The sequence below is a fragment of the Hypanus sabinus genome, chromosome 19 (assembly GCF_030144855.1).
Source record: "Hypanus sabinus isolate sHypSab1 chromosome 19, sHypSab1.hap1, whole genome shotgun sequence".
NCBI lineage: Eukaryota > Metazoa > Chordata > Chondrichthyes > Myliobatiformes > Dasyatidae > Hypanus > Hypanus sabinus.
Genome location: NC_082724.1, coordinates 10,690,781 through 10,713,972, shown reverse-complemented (window position 1 = coordinate 10,713,972; position 23,192 = coordinate 10,690,781). Strand labels below are relative to the sequence as shown.

At 43.2% G+C, this 23,192-nt stretch overlaps 1 protein-coding gene across 7 annotated transcripts in view; it reads left to right on the top strand.

The window, feature by feature from the left end:
• The window catches only part of hemk1 (HemK methyltransferase family member 1), a 187,086-nt gene that overhangs the window by 11,591 nt on the left and 152,303 nt on the right, over positions 1–23,192 (top strand). For 6 of the 7 annotated variants that reach the window (XR_009506729.1, XM_059943995.1, XM_059943993.1 and 3 more), the window contains exons 3-4: positions 2,933–3,024; positions 4,696–4,789. Coding sequence is in view for 5 of the 7 variants with exons in the window: in XM_059943995.1 (XP_059799978.1) it covers positions 2,933–3,024; positions 4,696–4,789 (186 nt within the window). In the remaining 2 variants the exon portion in view is untranslated. Of the gene's footprint in view, positions 1–2,932; positions 3,025–4,695; positions 4,790–23,192 lie in introns of those variants that run through there. The other variant, XM_059943997.1, reaches the window with a different exon arrangement.

Here is a 23,192-nt window from a genome sequence, read left to right as displayed (position 1 = left end):
TTCGTTCTAAAGTCTTACGAACTTGCTCTGGATTATAGCATCCGCATTTCTGATGGATGTCTGTAAAAATGCAACACACTTTTATTGGGGAACGATCTATAGATCAATATTGAGAGATTAGTGAGGTAAAAGGAGTACAATATGGGATAATATGAACTAGTGCAGTTTGGAAGAAAGCATTTTAGAAGTTAATGTTTTCGATGAAGAAATACTACAGAAAGATTCAGCTTAAGGGCATTTGATAGTCTTCATTCTCAGAACACAAAACTCACACAAGGATGCAGCAGGTAATTGGGAAGGATGATGGAAGGCTTTCTGCACTACATTGACTGCATTGGTGATGCTTCATGCACTCATGCTCAGCTCATCAATTTCATTAACTTTGCCTCCAACTTCCACCCTGCTTTAAATTCACTTGTTCCATCTCTGACACCTCTCTCCCTTTTCTTGATGTCTCTGTCTTCATCTTTACTGTCTACTGACAGCTTTTATAAACCTAATGATTCCCACATCCATCTTGACTACACCCCTCCCCACCTAGTCTCCAGTAAAAATGCTGTTCCCTTTTCTCAGTTTCTTCGTTCCTCTCCACTACATCTGCTTCCAGGAGGAGGCTTCTCTTTCCAGGACATTGGAGATGTCGTCCTTCTTCCAAAAAATGGGGTTTCCCTTCCTCCACCATTGACGCTGCTCTCAACTGCATCTCCTCCATTTCCCGGACATCAGTGCTCACTCCATCTTTCTGTCACCTTGACAGGGATAGAGTACCTCTTGTCTTCACATACAACCCCATAAGCCTCCAGCAGCAGGGTAGCAGACACCAACAGAATCAACAAACTCATTCGTAAGGCCAGTGATATTGTGGGGGTGGAACTGGACTCTCTGACGGTGGTGTCTGTAAAGAGAATGCTGTCCAAGTTGCATGCCATCTTGGACAATGACTCCCAGCCACTCCATAATGTACTGGTTAGGCACAGGAGTACATTCAGCCAGAGACTCATTCCACCGAGATGTAACACTGAGCATCATAGGAAGTCATTCCTGCCTGTGGCCATCAAACTTTCCAACTCATCCCTCGGAGTGTCAAACATCCTGAACCAATAGGCTGGTCCTGGACTTATTTCCACTTGGCATAATTAACTTATTATTATTTAATTATCTATGGGTTTATATTGCTATATTTCTACACTATTCTTGGTTGGTGCGGCTGTAACAAAACTCAATTTCCCTTGGGATCAATAAAGTATGTTTGCCTGTACATCCAACATGTCATTCTCTGTATCTTCCACCATTTTGGAGATCCTATCACCAAAAATATCTTTGCCCCCCCCCCCCCACCCCCTTCTCACACACACACACATGCGTTCTGCTTTCCGCAGGGATCACTCCCTCCATAATTTCCTTGTCTATTTGTCCCTTCCCACTAATCTCCCTCCTGGCACATTTCCCTGAAAGTGACAGAAATGCTACACCTGCCCATTCACCTCCTCCCTCACCTCCATTTAGGGCCCCAGACAGTCCTTCCAGGTGAGGCAACATTTCGCCTGGAAATCTGTTGGGGTCGTCTGTTGTACCTGATGCTCCTAATGCTGCCTCCACTACATTGGGGGACCGCTTTGTCGAGCACCACCTCTCCGTCCACATTAAGCAGAATCCCCCAGTGCCAACTATTTTCCCATTCCTGTTGTGACACGCCAGTCCATTGCCTCTTCTGGCACGATGAGGCCACTCTCAGGGTGGAGGAGCAACACCTCATATTCTGTCTAGGTGGCCTCCAGCCTGATGCCATGAACATTGATTTCTCCTTCTGGTAATTTTGTTTCTTTTCCCTTCCCCTTCCTTCTTCTATTCTGGCCTCTTATCTCTTCTACTCTCCCCCCTATCAGATCCTTCCCTTTTCCTCATGGTCCACTCTTCTCTTCTCTCCTCTCATTCCTTCTCCAGCCTTTTCGTATTCCCGCCCACCTGGCTTCACCTATCACTTTCTAGCTTGTCTTACTTGCCCTCCATCCCCCCGCCCGACCTTTTTATTCTGGCATCTTTCTCCATCATTTTGTGTGTATTGCTCTGGATTTCCAGCTTCTGCAGAATCTCTGGTGTTTATGAGGCTGATAGAACACTGGTTACATAATCTCAGAATAAGGGGGTTCAGGCTTATTTGGGCCTGAGGTGATGAAATCATAATTCTCTCTGATTTCTTTCTCCAGAAAGCTGCAGAGAATGAACTTTTGAAAATATTGAAAGCAGACAAAGATAGATTTACATGCAGGAAGGGAATGAGGTAGGTCAGGAAAGTGCACTTGAGGAAGGCTATGATTGTATTGAATGGTGAGCAGGCCTGTAGGTGTCATAGCCTATGTCATGGGCTATGTGGCTTCTGTTGTAGGCCTTGGGTATGACTTACACCTATTCCAAATCAAAGCAACACACAAAATGCTGGAGGAGCTCAGCAGGCCAGGCAGCGTCGATGGGGGAAAAAAAATGCATTTGGGGTTTCAGGGCAAAACCCTTTGGTCAAACATCGATTGTACTTTTTTCCATAGATGCTGCCTGGAATTTGTGTGATACTATCTTAAGATTCATTTTCTTGCTGGCATTTGCTGGAAAATCAAGGAATGCAATATATGAAAAACTATACACAAAGACTGACAACCAGTGTGCAAAAGCTGACTAATAAATAGATCGATCGATAGATAAATAATACAGAGAACATGAGTTGCTCACTGGTTAAGGATGCTTCTTTGAGAGTCAGCATGAATCATAAGGCTTCCTGTGTGATACTGTTCTTTGTCCCTGTACATTCATTGCTATAAGCTTGTGAACTCTCTCCACTACAGTTTGTTTTTGTTACAAGTGAGTAACAGCACAGTGAATGAATGCAGCAGCAACAGACACATTTTTTACTGAATGTCCTTCGCCTTTCTCCTTACAGATTCACAGCCTTGGAGCGGAGGCGCTGACCAACCCCCTCACGGCAGAGCAGATGCGGACAATCTGGGATTTGTGTTCCAAGCGCCTTCAACAGTGCGAGAATTAAATATATTTCTGCATATCCTTCCTTTCCTTTCTGAAATTTGAAGATATTTCAGTTTGCTTAAACTCAAGTACAGAAGCACAGTCAGCTTTAATGTCACTGACAATTAGTCGTGAAATTTGATAGTTTGTGACAGCAGTATACTGCAGACATAACAAATTGCTATAAATTACCATTGTGCAAGAGAAGAATGCAAGTAGTGTGCATGGGCTGTTCAGAAAAGTTCAAAGTAAAATTTATTATTAGAGTACACACATTTCACCACATACAACCATGAGATTCTTTTTCTGTGGGCACACTTAGCAAAACTATAGAACGGTAACTAAACAGGATCTGTAAACTAAACGAACTGTGCAAATGCAGATAATAAATAACTAATGAGAAATAACAATACAACAGAGTCCTTAAATGAGTGTAGTTATCCCCTTTCGTTCAAGAGCCTGATGGTTGAAGGCTGGTAACTGTCCTTGAGCCTGGTGGTGTGAGTCCTGAGTCACTTGTACCTTATACCTCATGACTGCAGTGAGAGGAATGAGAAAGATCGCCTGGGTGGTGAGATGTGTGATGATGGATGCTGCTTTTCTATGGCAATGTTTGTAGGATTTCCCACTTGAATTTGAAATTTGATGGCAGAGGGTAAGAAACAATGTGTAAGCCAAACATGCACATCAAAACTGTACCATCCCTACTGTGAAGCAGAGTGTTGGCTGCAGCAGGCCCTGGAAGGCTTGTGAAGGTAGAGGGTAAAATGAATGCACCAAAATACCAGTAAATCCTGGAGGAAAACCTGATGGAATCTGCAAGAGAACTGCAACTAGGGAGATTTATTTTTCAGCAAGACAATGACCCCAATCATAAAGACAAAGCCACACAGTAATGGCTTGAAAGCAACAAAGGTTAATGCCCTGGACCTCAGTCCAATGGAGAATTTGTGGCTGGACTTGAAAATAACTTCACTCGTGAGCCCCATGTGATCTGACAGAGCTTGAGCAGTTTTGTGAAGAATGGGGAAAAGTTGCAGTGTTCGGATGTGCAAAGTTGATAAAGATCTATCTGCACAACTCAAAGCTGTAATTGCTACCAAAGATGCATCTCCTAAATAATGACTTGAAGGGGGGAGTAATAATAATGCCATTAATTATTTTGTGTTTACTAATTATAACTTAAATCAATTTGTAGAAATATGTTTTCACTTTGACACAGAAGAGTTTTCTGTTGATTAGTGTCAAAAAGGTTAGATTAACTCCACTGTGATTCAGTGTTGCAAAACATGAAAACTTGAAAGGGTTGAATACTTTTTATAGACATTGTACTTACTGTCATTCATGGTTTTATGTTTTTTCTATTATTACGCATTGCATTGAACTGCTGCTACAAAGACAACAATTTTCACGACTTATGCTGGTGATATTAAACCTGATTGATCTTGGTCAACATGAGTGAATTGGGTTGAAATGGCTTTTCCATGCTGCATTACTCTCTGAACTTTTGCTTCTTATTGTTGCTCAACGCTTGTCAGATTCCATTTGAAAACCCTGATTGACCATGTTTCCTTCATCCTTAGAAGTGGTGAGCTCTGAGTTTCTGTGCTGTATTGCTCTGTGATTTTGACTTTATAGATGTTTTTTCAGCTTGAGTGATTTTGTTCTGTTGTCTTCTAGCATGCCTGTGCAATATGTGATTGAGGAATGGGACTTCTGCGGTCTAACGCTGAAAGTAAAGCCTCCAGTCTTTATTCCCAGACCAGAAACCGAGGTAAATTCAAGCACAGGTTCCATTTCAACGCTGAATAAATCTAATGAAGTACTCTAGTGTTCCAAGTATTACATAACAAGTTGGCGTGTATTGCAGGTGAATTAAGAACATCAAAAATGAAGCATTGCTGTAGTGCCATAGAATCTTTCTATAACACCAACAGATTAATGAGAATAGAGCAGTGGAGCACAGTGCAGACCCTTCAGTTTGACCTTTTAACCTACTCCAAGATAAATATAACCCAGTGGTCCCCAACCTCCGGGCCGCGAAGCATGCAGGGGTGCAGCGGTAGGCGGAACGCACCCAGCACATCTTTAAGAAAAAAGCCGAAATAAACAAGCTAATTAATTAGGTGTCACCCGGCACGTAAACGTTGGCCCAGATCAGAGGCGATTGCCAGGCGGCACCTAATTAATTAGCTTGTTTATTTTGGCTTTTTTCTTTTCCGCCTACCACTGCGCCCCTGCATGCTTCGTGGCCCGGAGGTTGGGGACCACTAATTTAACCCTTCCCTCACACATAGCCCTCCATTTTTCTTTCATCCTTATTCCTATCTTAAAGTCTCTTAATTGTTCCTAATGCACATACCCTAGGAGTGTATTCCATGGACCTACCATACAGTGTTCAAACAAAAAACTGACAACCTCGTATACTTTCCTCCCAACACCTTAAAGTTATGCACCCTTGTGTTATCCCATTCTGCCCTGAGGAAGAAGCCTCTGGCTGTCCACTCATTCCATGCTGCATTTTGTATACCTCTGTAGCTTGCTTTCCGCCTATGACTGTGTGGCTAAGCACAGCTCCAATGTCATATTTGGGTTTGCGGATGACACCACTGTTGTGGGTCGAATCTAAGGTGGGGATGAATCAGCATACAGCAGGGAGTTTGAAAGTTTGAAACAGCAACCTCTCGCTCAATGTCAACAAGACCAAGGAACTGATTGTAGACTTCAGGAGAGGGAAACCAGAGATCCATGAGCCAGTCCTTGTCGGAGGATCAGAAGGGGAGAAGATTAGCAGCTTAAAATTCCTGGGTTTTGCTATTTCAGAGGGCCTGTCCTGGACCTTGCAAGTAAGTGCAATTGCGAAGAAAGCATGGCAGCACCTCCACTTCCTCAAGAGTCTGCAGAGATTCAGCATGACATCTAGTGCTTTGACAAACTTCTATAGATGTGTAGTGGAGAGTGTACTGACTGGCTGCATCATGGCTGGTATGGGAACACCAACGTCAGAAATGACAGAAATTCCTACAAAAGGCAGTGGGTTCGGCCCAGTACAGCTAAAGTCCTCCCAACCATTGAGCACATCTATGTGAAACACAATCATAGGAAAGCAGTGTCCATCATCAGAGATCCCCACCACCCAGGCTATGTTCCCTTCTCGCTGCTGATATCAGGTAGAAGATAAGAGGCCTCAGGATTTAGGCCACCAGATTCAGGAGCAGTTATTACCCCTCAACCATCACACTTGCCCCATCATTAAAACGTTCCTACAATCAATAATCTCACCTTAAGACTCTTTATCTTTTTTTTTGTTCTAGTTATTTCTTACTATTTATTTATATTTGAATTTTCACAGCTTGTTGTATCCTATACTCTTTGATCTTTCATTGATCCTGTTACAATTACTATTCTATAGATTTGCTGAGAATGCCCGCAGGAAAATGAATCTCAGGGTTGTATATAATGACATGTATGTATTTTGATAATAAAATTTACTTTGAACTTAGAACATGAGCAATATCCCTCCATTCCCTGCATATTCTTGTGTCTACTTAATGGTCTCTGAAATGACACTGTCATATTTGCCTCCACCACTATCACTGGCAGTTCTAGGTACCAACTACCCTCTGTGTAAACAAATACGTACCCTGCACATCTCCTTCAAACACTCCCCTCAGCTTAAATGTATGTCTTCTAATACTTGACATTTTTACCCTGGAGAACATGGTTCTGATTGTCTACCCTATATGTGCATCTCATAATTTCATAGACCTCTATCAAGTCTTTATTCAGCCTCTTACATGCCAGAGAAAACAATTGATGTTTGTTCAGCGTCTCCTTATGGCCCATTCCCTCTAAACCAGGCACCATCCTGCTAAATCTTTCCTGAAACCAAAGCTACCACATCTTTCCCGTAATGGGGCAACCAGAATTGCACGCGTAAACACAAGATTCTGCGGATTCTGTAAATCTAGAGTCATGTACACACAAAACGTTGGTGAAACTCAGCAGGTCAGGCAGCACCTACAGAGAGGAATAAAGAGACGACGTTTCAGGCCAAGACCCTGCTGTAAGGTTAGAAAGAAGGCCTTGCCATTTTGTAGAGCCACTTTTAATCTCAAATTACTCCTTCTTTTCAAGTACTTCTGAAATTCAGTCCTGTGTAATTGAAGAAGTTGGGCTCTCAACATGTGCACAATAATGCCACTCAAGCAGCACTGTGAAATTGATTAAACAGCTTGATTAAGAATCTCCCAGTCTACGGAGACTGAGATCACGGACACAGTTTCTTGCACCAGATTTAAAAAGCGAGTTGAGCCTGTTAGGACTTCCTGCGGCAACACAGGAAAACACATGGATAAAAGAAAAATGGAGGGCATTGGACATAATAAGAGGCATTGATAGAGCGAACAACCAGCGTCATTTTCCCAGGGTCGAAATGGCTAATACGAGAGGGCATCATTTTATGGTGTTTGGAGGAAAGTATAGGGGGGATGTCCGAGGTTAGTTGTTTACACAGAGAGCGGTGTATGCGTGAAATTCATTGCCGGGTTAGTGGTAGAAGATGCGTTAGGAACATTTAAGATACTCTTTAGATAGGCACATGGATGAGAGAAGAATGGAAGCCTATGTGGGAAGGAAGGGTTGAATTGATCTTGGAGTAGGTTAAAAGGTCGACACAACATTCTGGGTGGAGAGGCCTGTACTGTACTATGCTCTGTGAGGGATAAAGTTTTGGACAGGAATTTACTGAAAGCTCTTCTGCTTTTCTTCAAAAGAGTTGTGTATGTTTTACTATATGGAGCAGATGAGGCCTTGACTAAAAGACAGGACATCTCTCAGCCTTTTCTCAGTGCAACAGTGGAGTGTTAACCTGAATTTTCGACTTTGCCTTCCATCTTGACACACATAAGTATTGAATGTAAACTGGATGATAGGTATAGGAGTTGCAGCTTAAACTGAAAGGGCTTAAGGTTTCACATACTGTCCGTACACTTTGATATTTTGTTGAAGTACAATGTCATAGTAACATTTTTGTGCAACCTGGAATCATTTAATTATGTCTTCAGCATATCCTGCACTAACCTTAGTATCCAGTAGATGGCTGAATTGGTACAGTTACAAGTTACAAACACAAGAGGCTGCAGGAGAACTTCAGCTTTACACTCAGTGGCTACTTATAATATATGTGCAGGAGAGGAACCCAGTGTGGTTTTCTGTTACTGTAGCCCATCCACTTCAATGGTCGATGTGATTTGCATTTAGAGATATTATTCTGCACACCACTGTCGTAATGCCTGGATATTTGTGTGACTGTCGCCCTCCTGTCAGTCTAGCCGTTCACCTCTGACCTCTCTCATTGATAAAGTGTTTTCACCCGCAGAACTTCTGCTCACTTGATGTATTTCTTTTTTGCCCCATTCTCTGTAAACTGTAGAGAGTGTTGTGCATGGAAATCCCAGGAGATTAACATTTTATGAGATATTCAAACCACCCCGTCTGACACTGACAACACCGCGGTTAGCGTCACTTAGGTCATATTTCTTCCTCATTCTGATTTTTGGTCTGAACACATTAACCTTGTCTGCATGCTTTTATGCATTAAGTTGGCACGTGATTGGCTGATTAGATATTCGCATTAACCAGCAGGGGTACTTAATAAAGTGGCCATTAAGTGCATTTGTCATATGTACATGGAAATGCATCGTTTGCGTCAACGACCAACATAATCTGAGGATGCGCTGGGGGCGGCCCGCAAATGTCATCAAGCTTCCTGTGCCAGCATAGCATCCCCACAACTTACTAATGCTAACTTTGGGAGGGATGAACTGGGAGCACAGGTGGGAGTCTCATAGTCACAGGGAAAACATACAAAATACAAAACAGCAGTGGAAATTGAATCTGGAATGTGTGCTCTTTAACAGTGTTATACTAACCGCCACCCTAGCGGACCACTTAACTGATGTAGGTACAATGGCGTTCGTCAGCCGCGGCATTAATTATAGAAGTTGGGATGTTATGTTGCAGTTGTTCAAGTTGCTGGTGAGGCCACATCTTGGTCACTCTGCTATAGGAAACATAACTTTTGAAGGAGTGCAGAAGAGTTTTACGAGAAATTTGCATGACCTAAGGTACTGAGTTATGGAGAGAGGGGTCACGTTGGGTCCACTACTTTTCACATTTTCTGTTAAAGATGTGGATGACGGAATTGATGGCTTTGTAGCCAGGTTTGCAGATGATACAAAGGTAGGTGGAGGGGCAGGGCAGGTCAGGAAAATGGTTAAAGAAGTTGCAGGCGGAATACAGGGTAGGGAAGTGCATGATCAGGGTAGAAAGAAAGACTAGGGTAAAAACGGTAAACAATTTTTTTAAATGGGGAGCAATTCAGAAGACAGAGGTGCAAAAGAACTTCGGAGCCCTAGTGCAAGATTCCCTGAAGGTTGACTTAAAGATGCAGTCTTTTGTAAGGAAGACAAATGTAATGTTAATATTCAATTCATGAGGACTAGAATGTAAAAGTGAGTATCTAAGGCTTTATAAGGCATTGGTCTGACCATATTTGAAGTATTGTGAGCAGTTTTGGGCCCCTTATCTGGGAAAAGATTTGCTGGCATTGGAGAGGATCCAGAGGTGGTTTAAGAGAATGATCTCAGGATTATAAGGGTTAATGTATGTAAGAGAAGCATTTGATGGCTCTGGGCCTGTACACACTGGAGTTTTGAAGAATGGGGGAGACCTCATTGAAACCTATTGAATATTGAAAGGCCTGGATAGTGTGAACGTACAGAGGATGTTTCCTATAATGGATGAGTTTAGGATTAGAGGACACAGTGCGAGAACTTCCCTTTAGAACAGATAAAAATAGGAATTTCTTTAGGCAGAGGGCGGTGAATCTGTGGAATTAATTGCCACAGATGGCTGTGGAGTCAAGTCATTGGACATATTTAAAAAGATATATTTAAAGGTATACTGAAGAAGATTGATAGGCTCTTGTTTAGTAAGGTTATCAGTAGTTACAGAGAGAAGTCAGGAGAATGGGGTTGAGAGAAAAAATAAACCAGACATGATCAAATAGTGCAACAGACTAGATGGGCCAAAATGCCTCATTTTGCTCCTCTATCTTATGGTCTAATTTATAGTTACCATGAACAAAAATACAACAAGGAATAGATCATAATTTTGAGAGAGGGTGCATATTGTCAGGAAACATATAAAAGAGGTGCAAGAGTAAGAGGGTTGTGCTCTGAACCTGCCCTGCTGTTCAACAATCTCATGCTTTATCCAATCTTGTGTTTGACAAGGTAACAATATATCTAAACTCTCCTATGTTTAATACACGCAGTCCAGTAAGTGATCACTGATCTTGGTCAATGTTTACCCCTCAAACAAAATCACAGCTTTAGAAGAAGATTGTGTTTTTCAGGAGTCTAGTGTCTGTCGAGCAGCTGTTGTGTCACACCACAGAATTTATGAACTGTTTTGAGGAATTACAAAAGACCCTATATGGCCACAAGTCTTTCCGCCTTATCAGGCTGCTACTATATGTTTTAGCTGCTTAGATTATGGGTGGAAAACTGCAAATGTGTTACACAATAAAGAAAGATAAGTGGAGTTTTAAGTAATAGAGATGGAGGGATATTAATTGATTAAATGAATGGCTAAAACTTTCATAGACTGATTGCATTCTGAGAATTTCCTTCTGATCATTGTAGGAAAGAAGAGATACCTAGAAAGTCGGTTATGTAAAACTGTGCGATACAATTTCACGATACAAGACATGATGAGAAGTTGCATTTCAAAGAGTTACACAATTCAATTTCAATGAAACTTGATGTGGGAAGGAAAGCTGTGAACTCTTTTGCCAATACCACAACCACTATTCCCTGCTATTTGCACACTGTCACTTCCACTCGCCTGGAGGCAAAAAGACTGCAGATTCTGGAGACTAGAGCAACTTGTAAACACTGGGGGAGCTTAAGCCAGGCTGTATCTGTGTAGGGAAGTGGACAGTCAATGTTTTGGGTTGAAACCCTTCACCTGGGCTGAAAGACTAAATTTATGTATAGTTTTTCATAAATTCTACAGTACGTCTTTATTTTCCTGTAAATGCCTGCAGGAAAATAAATATGGTGACATATATGTACTTTGATAATAAATTTACTCTGACTTTGAAAGGATAGTGGGGAGATAGCCAGTGTAAAGAAGTTGCAGGAAAATGGGGGAGGTGGGAGGAGGCAAGAACTGGCAGGTGATAGGTGGATCCAGTCATGGAAAGTGATTTGCAGACAAGGAAGTTGGCGGGGGGTGGGGAGCGAGAATGGCAATGTCATCAGAAACTAGAGGTGACAGGTGGAAGTGTCAAATAACTGAAGGTGATGGAGTAACTGATAAGTGGTAAAGGTGGAGCATGGAATGAGGGTGATGGCGAGGGGAACCAGTGGAAGGAGTGTGCTGGGTGATGGGCAGATTGAGAGTGCAGGGGTTCAGGAAAGAAATGGGGTAATGGGTAGAGACTCGCCTTGCTGTTACTCTGGAATTAGATGTTGATCAAAAATAAAAAAGTACAGGTTCATCAGTAAGTTAATAAATAAAAGTAATCTGTACAAGACCATAAGATGATAAGAAATAGGAGCAGAATTAAGCTATTTGACCATCGAGTCTGCTCCACCATGCGATCACGGCTGATGCAAAACATCATCTCCAAGGAAGGGTGCCTCGGAAAAGCGGCTTCCATCATCAAGTACCCCCACCACCACCCAGGACATGCCCTCTTCTCATTATTACCATCAGGGAGGAGGTACAGAAGCCTGAAGGCACACACTCAGCGATTCAAGAACAGCTTCTTCCTTCCTCTGTCTTCCGATTTCTAAATGAACTCTGAACCCATAAACACTACCTCACTACTTCTTTTCTTCATTTCTACTTATGTATAGTTAAATTCAGCTAAGTAGTGCAAAAACAGAAATGAAAAAAAAAGTTTCATGTAATTCAATGTTTTCCTGTTTATTATGTATTGCATTGCACTACTGCCGCAAAGTTAACGAATTTCACGATATATGCCAGAGATATTAAACTTGATTCTGATTCAACACTCTGAACCACATTCTCCTGACTTCTTCCTGTAACATTTGACATTCTTATTAAATGAGAGCCTATCGACCTCCACTTTAAATATATCCAATAATTTGTGGCAAAGAATTCCACCGGCTGTAATTATTTTTTAACAATCAGTTCATCAATAAATAAGCTCTACCCATCAATCCTCCTTAGGTATGCAGTTTGACAGGAAGCACATCTGTTACTGGATAACCATCATGTCTTTGGCTTTTTCTCACCAACGAGGCACGATATCCAGCGTACTGATGAGTTAACAGAGAATTGGTGATCAACATCACGTGCATCTCTGGTGACTGGCCTGGATTGTACAATAAGCAGATAGAGTGATGGCTCCCTTAGAGAGGTAACTTGAAGGTTTTTCAGGGGCTGGAGTTATTGCTCCATATTATTATACAACAACCGGAAGGTAGAATCTGACTGTTGCCATGAAGTACAGTGTGGCCTTGGCTCATATGTTCCTGCTTCCAGCATCTATTGCCTTAAGACTCAGGAGAAGAGCTTTAGGAGTCATAGATGGAAACAGGCCATTCAACCCGACTGATTAATGCTGACTAAGATATCCATTTGACCCATATCCCTCTAAACTTACCACGTACCTGTTCAGGTACCTTTTATATCTTGTTAATGTACCTGCTTCAACCACTTCCTCTGCCAACTCATTCCATATGAGCTACCTACTGGGCTTAATACTTACCCTTCAGGTTCCTATTAAATCTCTCGCCGTCACCTTAAACCTGTGCTCTCTAGGATGACTGGCAATACTCCGAGAAGCCATGTTTGAAATGCTTCTGCAGATTCTTAAAAGATAAGGAGTCTATTTTCCAGCCTATGGGAATGTTGTGAGGACTTTTACGAGAGTGTTGCCAGGACTCCGGTGCCTATGTTATAGTGAGTGGTTGGACTGGTTAGAAATTTATTCCTTGGAATGTTGAAGATCAAGAGGTAACTTTATAGAGGTGTGTAAATTTGTGAGGAGCATAGATAGGATGAATGTGCAGTCTTTTCCCAGGAATAGGGGCTCAAAACCCCATCCCATCCATCCAACAATCTTTTTGACCCCTATAATCAGGCTGGATGTACCATAGCAATAGACGAGGACTTTTAGGATGGGAAACAGCTTCTTCCCCCAGTCCCTGAGACGACTGAACTCCCTGCTGCCACCCAGATCTCCTCACGTATAAATGCCAGTAGCGTTATACTGTTTACTTTTTGATTTATGTCATAAATGCACGTTACTATTTGTTTATTTAATTGTAATTTTACTTTGTGTTGTGTGAGTTATAGGTACTGCGTTGTGCACGTTGGTCTGGGGAAAATTGTTTTGTTTGGTAGCGTGCTTGTGAAAGGCAATAAACGAACTTTAAGGGCATAGGCTTTCCATGAGAAAAGACAGTCTTAAAGGGAACCTGAGGGGTAAGTTCTTTGCACACAGGATTGTGCTTACGTGGAACAAGCTGGTTGAAGCAAGTACAGAGAAAAATATTCAGGACATTTAGATAATTATATGGATAGGAAAGGTTTAGAAGGATATGGGCCAAATTAGGGTAAATGAATTTGGGCTAGATGGACACACTTGGTTGGCACTAATGAGTTGGCGGAAGGACCTATTTCCTTGCAGTATTTTTAGACCTTAAGATATAGGAGCGGAATAGGCCATTTGGCCCATCAAGTCTTCTCTGCCATTTCATCATGGTTGATCCATTTCCCTCTCAGCCCCAGTCTCCTTCCTTCTCCCTGTAACACTTAATGCCCTGACAAAACAAGAATATATCAACCTTTGCCTTAAATATACCCAATAACTTGGCCTTCACAGCCACCTGTGGCAATGAATTCCACAGATTCACCACTCTCTGGCTAAAGAAGTTCCTCCTCATCTCCATTCTAAAAGCATGTAACTCTATCCTGAAGCTGCTTCCTCCAGTCTTAGACTCCCTCACCATCCTCTCCAAGTCCACTTTATCTAGGTCTTCTAATATTCAATAGGTTTCAATGAGGTCACCCCTCATTCTTCTGAATTCCAATGAGCACTGGCCCAGAGCCATCAAACACTCCTCATATGACAAGCCTTTCAATTCTGGAATCATTTAGTGCACCTCCTTTGAACCCTCTCTATTATCTGCACATCCTTTCTTAGATAAGGGGCCCAAAACTGCTCACAATATTCCAAGTGAGGCCTCACCAGAGCTTTATAAAGTCTCAACATTTTATATTCTAGTTCAGTCAAAATGAATGCTAACATCGCATTTGCCTTCTTCACCACTGACTCAACCTGCAAATTAACCTTTAGCGAATCCTGCACATGGGCTCCCATGTCCCTTTGTACCTTAGATTTTTGAATTTTCCCTCCATTTAGAAAATTGTATACACATTTATTTCTTCTACCAAAGTGCATGACCACACACTTCCTGACACTGTATTCCATCTGCCATTTTGTTGCCCATTCTAATCTGTCTACGACCTTCTGCAGTCTCTCTGATTCTTCAGAACTACCTGCCCCTCCACCTATCTTCGTATCATCCATAAACTTGGCCACAAAGCCATCAATTCCATTATCTAAATCATTGATATATACAGTAATGTAGAAAGAAGTGGACCTAACACAAAGCTCTGTGGAACACCACTAGTCACTGGCTGCCAACTGGAAAAGGCTCCCTTTGTTCCCAGTCTGCTTCCTGCAAATCAATCAATGCTCAATCCATGTTGATGTCTTTCCTGTAATACCATGGCTTCTGAATTTGTTAAGCAGCATCGTGTGTGGCATCTTGTCAAAGGCCTTCTAAAAATACAAGTACAAAACATCTTCCTTTGTCTTTCGTGCTTGTTATTTCTTCAAAGAATTCCAACAGATTTGTCAGGCAAGATTTTCCCTCAAGGAAACAATGTGCCTCCAAGTACGACAAAACCACATCCTTAACGATTGAATCCAACATCTTCCCAACCACAGAGGTCAGACTTACTAGCCTGTAATTTCCTTTCTTTTAACTCCTTCCCTTGAAGAGTGGAGTGACATTTGCAATTTTCCATTCCTCTGAAACCAGGCCAGAATCAATTGATTCTTGAAAGATCATTACTAATGCCTCCACAATCTGTTAAGCCACCTCTTTCAGAACTCTGGGGTGTACACCATCTGGTCCAGGTGACTTATCTCCTTCAGACCTTTCAGTTTCCCAAGAACCTTCTCCCTAGTAATGGTAACTTCACACACTTCATGCCCCTGACACATTCGAGCTTCCGGCAAACTGCTAGTGTCTTCCACAGTGAAGACTGATGCAAATTACTTATTCAGTTCATCCACCATTTCTTTGTTCCCCTATTACTACCTCTCTAGCATCATTTCTCAACAGCCCGATACCCACTCTCACCTCTCTTCTTTTTTAATCCTTTTCGCTCCTTGTGGGGCATAGGGCCTCAACAAAAGTTCTGCACTTCCTCCGATCTCTAGCAGATATTCTTGCGGTCTCCCAAGTTTGGCCGGCAGCTTTCAGTTCATCCAAAAGCCTACACCTCCAGGTTTGCTTTGGGCGACCTCTTCCAGCCTCCCGAATGGGGCCCCGCTTTTCCCGAGATCTGGGTTAGTGGTTGACAATCTGTTGACGGTTTCTGTAACAATTGCTTGTTTTACATGAACGGCTTGTTAGCCCATTGCACAAACCCCAACCTGGAGGACCAGGGGTTTTCTGTCGGGGTCACCTATCCCCAGGCGATGGCATTTCCATGATAACAAGCTCCACCTGCCCGGGTTTGAAATCAGAGTTTACCCTCTCCTAGATAGGCTGCCATCCAGGGCTAACGAGTCTTATCTACCTGGGTTTGGAATCGGAGTTCCTTCTTCTAGGCTATGTTGGTTCGCAGCACCTTCTTCCATATTATCCGGTTCACTGCTCACACGAGGGACCCCCCCCCCCCTCCACCACCCAGGGGACGCGCTTCAATGCCGTATAGCCCCAGCGCAAGGCTCACCTCTCTTACACTTTATATATCTGAAGAATCTTTTTGGTATCCTCTATAATATTATTGGCTAGCTTACCATCATATTCCATCTTTTCATTCTTTATGACTTATTTTGTTGCCTTCTGTTGATTTTTAAAAAGCTTCTCAATCCTTTAACTTCCTACTAATTTTTGCTCTGTTATATGCCCTCTCTTTGGCTTCCCTTGTCAGCCAGAGTTGTGTCATCCTGCCTTTAGAATACTACTTCCTCTTTGGGATGTATATATTACGCGACTTTTATTTGTGATAAATTATTCAGTGATTTTATAATAAAAGACATAGTGATGTACAGGTTATATAGATCTTTGGCACTTCTGTTTATAAAAAGGGTGCAACGTACTGATACCAAAGAACAGTGAGATGAGAGTGGAGCAGGAAAAAAAAGTAAGTTATGTTACTGAATAATTATGAAAAACACTTGAAGACATTTCAAACATTTCTCTCCCTCCGTTTCTCAGTTTGTCATCATCCTTTATAAAGCAAATATTGTTCTTGGTATGAGAGCCAAGCTTTCAGTAGCTCAATAACTGCTGAGTTAGCTTGGGAAACTGGTGACAGCCTTGTCCTTGAACTTTAATGGTCCTTCCACGCCAGTAAGGCTTAGGAGATCTGAGTAAAAATGAAAGTGGTGTGTGGGTATATGTCTCTTCAGAAAAAGTGGGTGAATTGAATGGAACAAAGTTAATGATGTTTCTCCAGAATTGCTGCTCCTGATTGGGAAATGTTCTTTGTGAGTTTTGCAAAGAAATGACTGTGGACTTCAAGAAGGTGCAGATGAATCATCCCCCTCTGCGAATACATGGCTGCTCTGTAGAGAGAGTTAGGTACAGGCAGTCCCTGGGTTACATACGAGTTCTGTTCCTGAGTCCATCTTTAAGTTGGATTTGTACAGAAGTCGGAACAAGTACATCCGGTATTACTTAGCATCAGTTAGTCAAACATTTGTCTTAGTATATAGTATATATTTTACCTTTCTATGCATAAAAATCACTTAAGAAACATATGTATTCCAATAATTAAACCACTGCATTGCTTAATAATAATTGTAGCTTTCATCGGGGCAAGGCCTTTCACATGCTCCATTATTCTCACTTTATCCATTATCCTTTAAAATTGTTCCCATCGTTGACTGACTGTCGCCTAACATTTTTCCAATGACTGATGGCGTTTCATCTCTTTCCAAACGCATTATTATTTCCACTTTATTTTCAATCGTGATCGCTTCCCATCAATGGAACAGAAACACTGGGGGTGGCAGCTCCCGAGGTCCGCTGGGTCCTAAGGACCACTGCATTGAGGCAGGCTAAATGGGACAAGTGAGGGTTGTGCTGGGTTTGAGTATTTGATCATCCACAACATTCCATGTGGGAATTTAAACTGGAGGTGGCAGTGTTTTTTTTTTATGAGGTCGAGATCAACCCAGCACGGATGGTACGGAGTCTCTGGATCGACATCAAACCGGCACGGGAATGGTTCAATCGAACTCGGGAAACTTCATTCGCCAGCCCGGTGCTGATATCACTGCGCCACCAGCTGACCGGAACGGTGTCAGGGTGAATCTTACTAAGAAAAATTTAAGCCAAATACAAAGTTAAACACCCAACACAGTGTCAATGGCAATGACTTAAAATGGCGGACGGCGTTCTCCTTCCTCGGTTGGTAAGCATGAGTCTGTAAGTCGGACGTTCGTAACTCGGGGACTACCAAGTTCCTGAGAGTTCACATCATGAATTACCTCACCAGGTCCCTGAATATCACTTACCTGAACAAGAAGGCACAGCAGTATCCCCACTTCCGAAGGAGATTGAGGCAAGCAAGGAATCTGCCACCATCTTAATTCCACTTTACAGGAGAACCATTGAAAGCTTCCTGATTAGTTGCATCTCCATCTCATATAGAGGCAGCCAAGCATTGGACCAGAAGTTGCTACAAAGGACTGTGAGATGACTGAGAGGATCATAGTAGACTCTCTATCATCCATCAGGGACATTTATCAGAAGCACTATTTACACAGCACCCTCTTTGACATTCTACCATCAGGCAGGAGACTGATGCATAAAGGCAGAATGGACAATATGAGAAAAACCTTCCCTCTGCCCATTAGGCTTCTGAACTCCCTGCTGCATCACATTTGAGTGTCACTGGTTGATCTGTCCTGTACTTTACAATATTTAATTTAAGCATTTTAGTTTATTTATGTGTAATCCACCTGTAGATTTCTTCCTTCCTTTCATAAGTTATAGTGTGTTATGTATAACACTGGTTGTCTTGTTTGACAGTATACATGTATAAAATTAAATGACAATAAACTTGAATTGACTTGAAGTTATACCTATAAAAAAGCCTCGATTGAGTCCTGTGGCAGAGTTGCAATTGGACTGCTCAGTGCCTGGACAATTTTGGGGCTTGTGGCCACACTGTCCAGACCATTGCAGGGTATTCCAATGTACAGGTATAAAAATGGAGACGCAAGAGTGCAGATGCTGGAATCTGGAGCAGGAGAAATTCAGCGGCTGGAACAGCGTCTGTGGGAGGAAAGGAACTATCAATGTTTAGGTTTGAAGAAGGGAGATCCTCTCAGTCCTGATACAGTATTTCAACCCAAATTCCTTTAACCCCCCCACAGATGCTGCTTGACCCACACGGTTCCTCCAGTAGAATATCTGTTGAGTAAAAAAATAATGTATCTTATTTTGGCAATTTTCTGTGAGATAGAGGTCCTGAACACATTCAGGAAAGTATATTCTGTGTTCCTTTCTATTGTCTTTTACGACCTCAATGTACTGATGTGGTGAAATGATCTGTATGGATGGCATGCAAAACAATTACTTTCACTGTACCATGGTAGATGTGACAATAACAAAAGAGTATCTAGTTACCATGTGTTAGATAGTATAACACCTCCACTGTTACAAACTCACAGGTAATACCGTATCTGGCATTGTCATCATTCTGTGCCATGCGGTGTGACGTGGGCGATCATGGTCTTCCATCTGATCATTGCCACTGGGGAGGACCCTCTTCACACTGCTGCTCTTGCTCTTTTCTCTATCCGTAACCATGATTGTTCTTGGCGAGTTTTTCTGCAAAAGTGTTTTGCCATTGCCTTCTTCCTGCTGTGTCTGCATAAATATGTAAATATAATGAACATAATCTTGGTGCCAAGGTGCAGGTTGAACTCTTCTTTTCGGATGGATTCTAGTCCCAATATCTCACAATCAAAATGTCATATTTCGAGCATTCATTGAGAATGCAACCTTTGTCTTGCCGACCCCACCACCTCCACTTTCCATTGATGGTGGAAAGCACTATTATTTCCACAAGTTTCATTACAACTGGAAATATGATTTAAAAAAAATTCCCCAGTCACTTTCACCATCTTTCTTCACGCTGTCTGCTTTGGGTTTTTCCCTTTGCAGTTTCCACTTTCACTCTGATGTTAATCTTAGAGAACATTCAGTGTCTGTTGAGATTAAATGTTGCTACGGTAATATCAGAAGGGGACCTCCTTTTAATTCCCCCTTGTGTGGTAGTTATTCCATCTTGCTGCAACTTTTAATAATCCTTTTATCTAGGTTTCAGAATAAAAAGTACACAGTCTGGAAAGATTTGCATTTCTGAGTCATGAAGTCTGTACCTGCTTGCTTCAGACTTGGGTTGAAACCCTGCATCAGGAAGAGGGGTAAACCTCTCTACTCTCAGTTCATATCAGTGTTTCGATCCAAAACAGAAGCAATTATTTTGACCCCAACCAATGCTGTTCAATCTGCTCCAGCAAATTATCTGTTGAGTAAAGAATAATATACCCTCAGTTAGGCACAAGAGAAGAACCCGGTACGGACTTCAGCTGCTTTAGCCCATCCACTTCAAAGTTCAATGCCCGTGCATTCAGAGATGCTCTTCTGCACACCACTGTTGTAACATGTGGTTATTTGAGTCGCCTTCCTATCAGCTTGAACCAGTCTGGCAGGCAACATGTCCGAATCCATGCGGAAGGGCATCATCACCCTCATCTACAAGCAGAAGGGGGAGAGGGAAGACATTAGAAATTGGAGGCCCATCTCAGTCCTGAATGTGGACGACTCAAGGTCCTGTCCAAGGCTATCGCCAACAGGGTCAAGTCTGCACTGGAGCAGGTGATCCACCCGGACCATACCTGTGCTGTACCGGGCAGGAAGATCTCAGACAGCCTCGCGCTGCAGAGGACACCATCGCCTACGTGCGGGGAGGGAGGGTGGTGGACGCCTGCCTGGTCAGCTTGGACCAGGAGAAAGCCTTCTACAGGATATCGCACACGTACATGGCGGATGTACTCCCCAAAATGGGATTTGGGGAGGGAATCCGGAATTGGATCAGACTGCTCTACACGAACATCTGTAGCACAGTCCAGGTCAACAGGTGGGAAACAGACAGCTTCCCCATCAGGTCTGGAGTCAGGCAGGGCTGCCTCCTCTCCACTGTCTTGTTCGTGTGCTGCATTGAACCCTTTGCCGAAGCCATCAGGAGGGATGGGGGCATAAGAGGGGTGACCCTGCCAGGCAGTGGAGGGACTCAAGTCAAAACCTCCCTATACATGGACGATGTCACCATCCTCTGCTCTGATCCAAGGTCAATTCGCAGGCTGATCAGCATCTGCAAACAGTTCGAGCAGGCGTCGGGGGCCAGGGTCAACCGCACGAAGAGCAAAGCCCTGCTCTTCGGCAACTGGCCCGACCAAACCAGCGTCCCCTTCACCATCAGGGCTGATCACTTGAAGGAGTTGGGGATCTGGTTTGGAGGGGCCGAGGCGTGCAACAAGAACTGGCAGGAATGGACTGCCAAGGTGAAACAGAAACTGGGGCTTGGGAGAGGGCACTCCCTATTGATAGCGGGCAAGAACCTGGTCATCAGGTGTGAGGTGCTCTCAGGTCTGCTGTACTTGGCGCAGGTGTGGCCAGTCCCCCGCTCCTTCAGCTCAGAAATTACCCGAGCTGTCTTCAGATTCGTCTGGGGATCCAAGATGGAGCGGGTCAGATGGACCATCATGCACAAGTCCCTGGACAACAGGGGCAGAAACGTCCCCAATGTTGCCCTCACCCTGATGGCCAGCTTCATGTGCGGCTGCATCAGGTTGTGTGTGGATCCCAGGTACGTGGGCACCAAGTACCACTACGTGCCCAGGTTCTACCTGTCACCCTGGCTATGAAGGATGGGTCTGGCCCCTTTCCCGCGCAACACCCCTGTCAGCTGGTCTTTGCCGCCATACCTGTCCTTCGTAGAGAAGTTCTTTCAGGTCAACACCTTTGACCACAGGGCCATCAGGCAGTGGTCAGCACGGAATGTCCTGCAGACACTGCAAGAGAAGGACGTGATGGACACAGTCGGGTGGTTCCCTGAGCAGACCGTCCAGTTCATCTGGCAAAATGCCTAATTGCCAGACCTCAACAACAGGCACCAAGACCTCGCCTGGCTGGCGGTGGGAGGGGCCCTCCCAGTCCAATCCCTCCTGTACGCCCAGAACATCGTCTCCACACCCCTCTGCCCACGGGAGGACTGCAGTGAGGAGGAGTCGGTGACCCACCTCTTTGCACACTGTGGGTTCGTGGAGAAGGTGTGGAGGAGGATGGAAGGGACAGTGTCTAGATTCATCCCCAGCAGCTGCGTAACAGAGGACTCTCTGATCTACGGGCTGTTCCCTGGGATGCACACCGAGACCAACATCCGGTGCTGCTGGCAGATCATCAACTCGGTCAAAGACACTCTTTGGTCGGCCCGAAACTTGATGGTCTGCCAGCACACGGAGATGTCCGTGGGGGAATGCTACCGACTGGCACATTCTCAGCTGCAGGGGTACGTGCTGAGGGATGCACTCAAACTCGCTGCAGCCACCACAAGGGCCTGGTGGGGAAGGACCACAGTCTAGGGTCCTTCTCCCATGGGAGTGGAAGGAGTGGGGTGGCGGGGAGTATACCCTTCACCAATAGTGTGTGAAGATGAAGCAACAGAGTGCCACGCGAGTGGCTGAAAGTGTGGAAATGTATAGAAAGTAGAGGAACTGTCTGTAACGGATTGATTGTCATTGCATGGGTCATTGTAAATAATTTTACTTTTGAATAAAGTATATTTTGCTTAAAAAGTTTCTTTATGCATTGCAGAATAAAATGTTGACTCACTCTGCACTTCAGATGAAATTCTCACCGTTTCTGTGGAGATGAGGGCAACATCGGGTACAGCTGGTTCCCTTGGAGGTTCCGCAGCCTGCTTGCTCTCGCTTCATATCTAGTGCATGGGTAAGAGTCTTCAGGGTTACCAGCACCCACCAGTGGCTGAAGCTAGTAAGAGAAAGCTGCTTATAGAAGAAAGAAATTGAACCAGAATCAGGTTTAATAGCACCAACATATGGCGTGGAATTTGTTGTTCTTGTGGCAGCAGTACAATGCAATATAGAATAATAACTGTGAATTATAGTAAATATGTATATATTTATATATTATATGTGTGTATATCATATATTATTAAATAGTTAACCAAGTAATTCAAAAAAGGAGTGAGGTAGTGTGTTCTTGGGTTCAATATCCATTCAGAAATCTAATGGCGGAGGGGAAAAAGTGTTGTGAGTTGCAATAGTTTTCAAATTGATAATCTGCAGACCCTAAAGGTTCCAAGCATTTTTATGCTAATGTATTATCTTGACTTTTAAATCAAACCTAACCATTTTTTATAATGTTGTGCCATAACTTTTTATGCCCTGACTATTGAAAGTAAGCATCCTATTTGCCTTCATCACTACCTTATTTACCTCTACTGACAACTTAAGGGATCCTTTGATTTGTTCATAAAATCCCCCTATTATTCAGTAACTTTTTGGACCCTGATATTCACTGTGTGTGTCCTTGGTTTATTAGTCTTACCGAAGTGCATCACCTTGCGCTTATCAGGATCAAATTCCATTTACCATTACTCTACTCTACAGGCTGATCAATATTATTCCTTTGTTAACATGGTAGCATAGCAGTCAGCACAATACTATAACAGTGCCAAACTATAAGAGCAGAATTCGATTCCCACCGCTGCCTGTAAGGAGTTTGTAGATT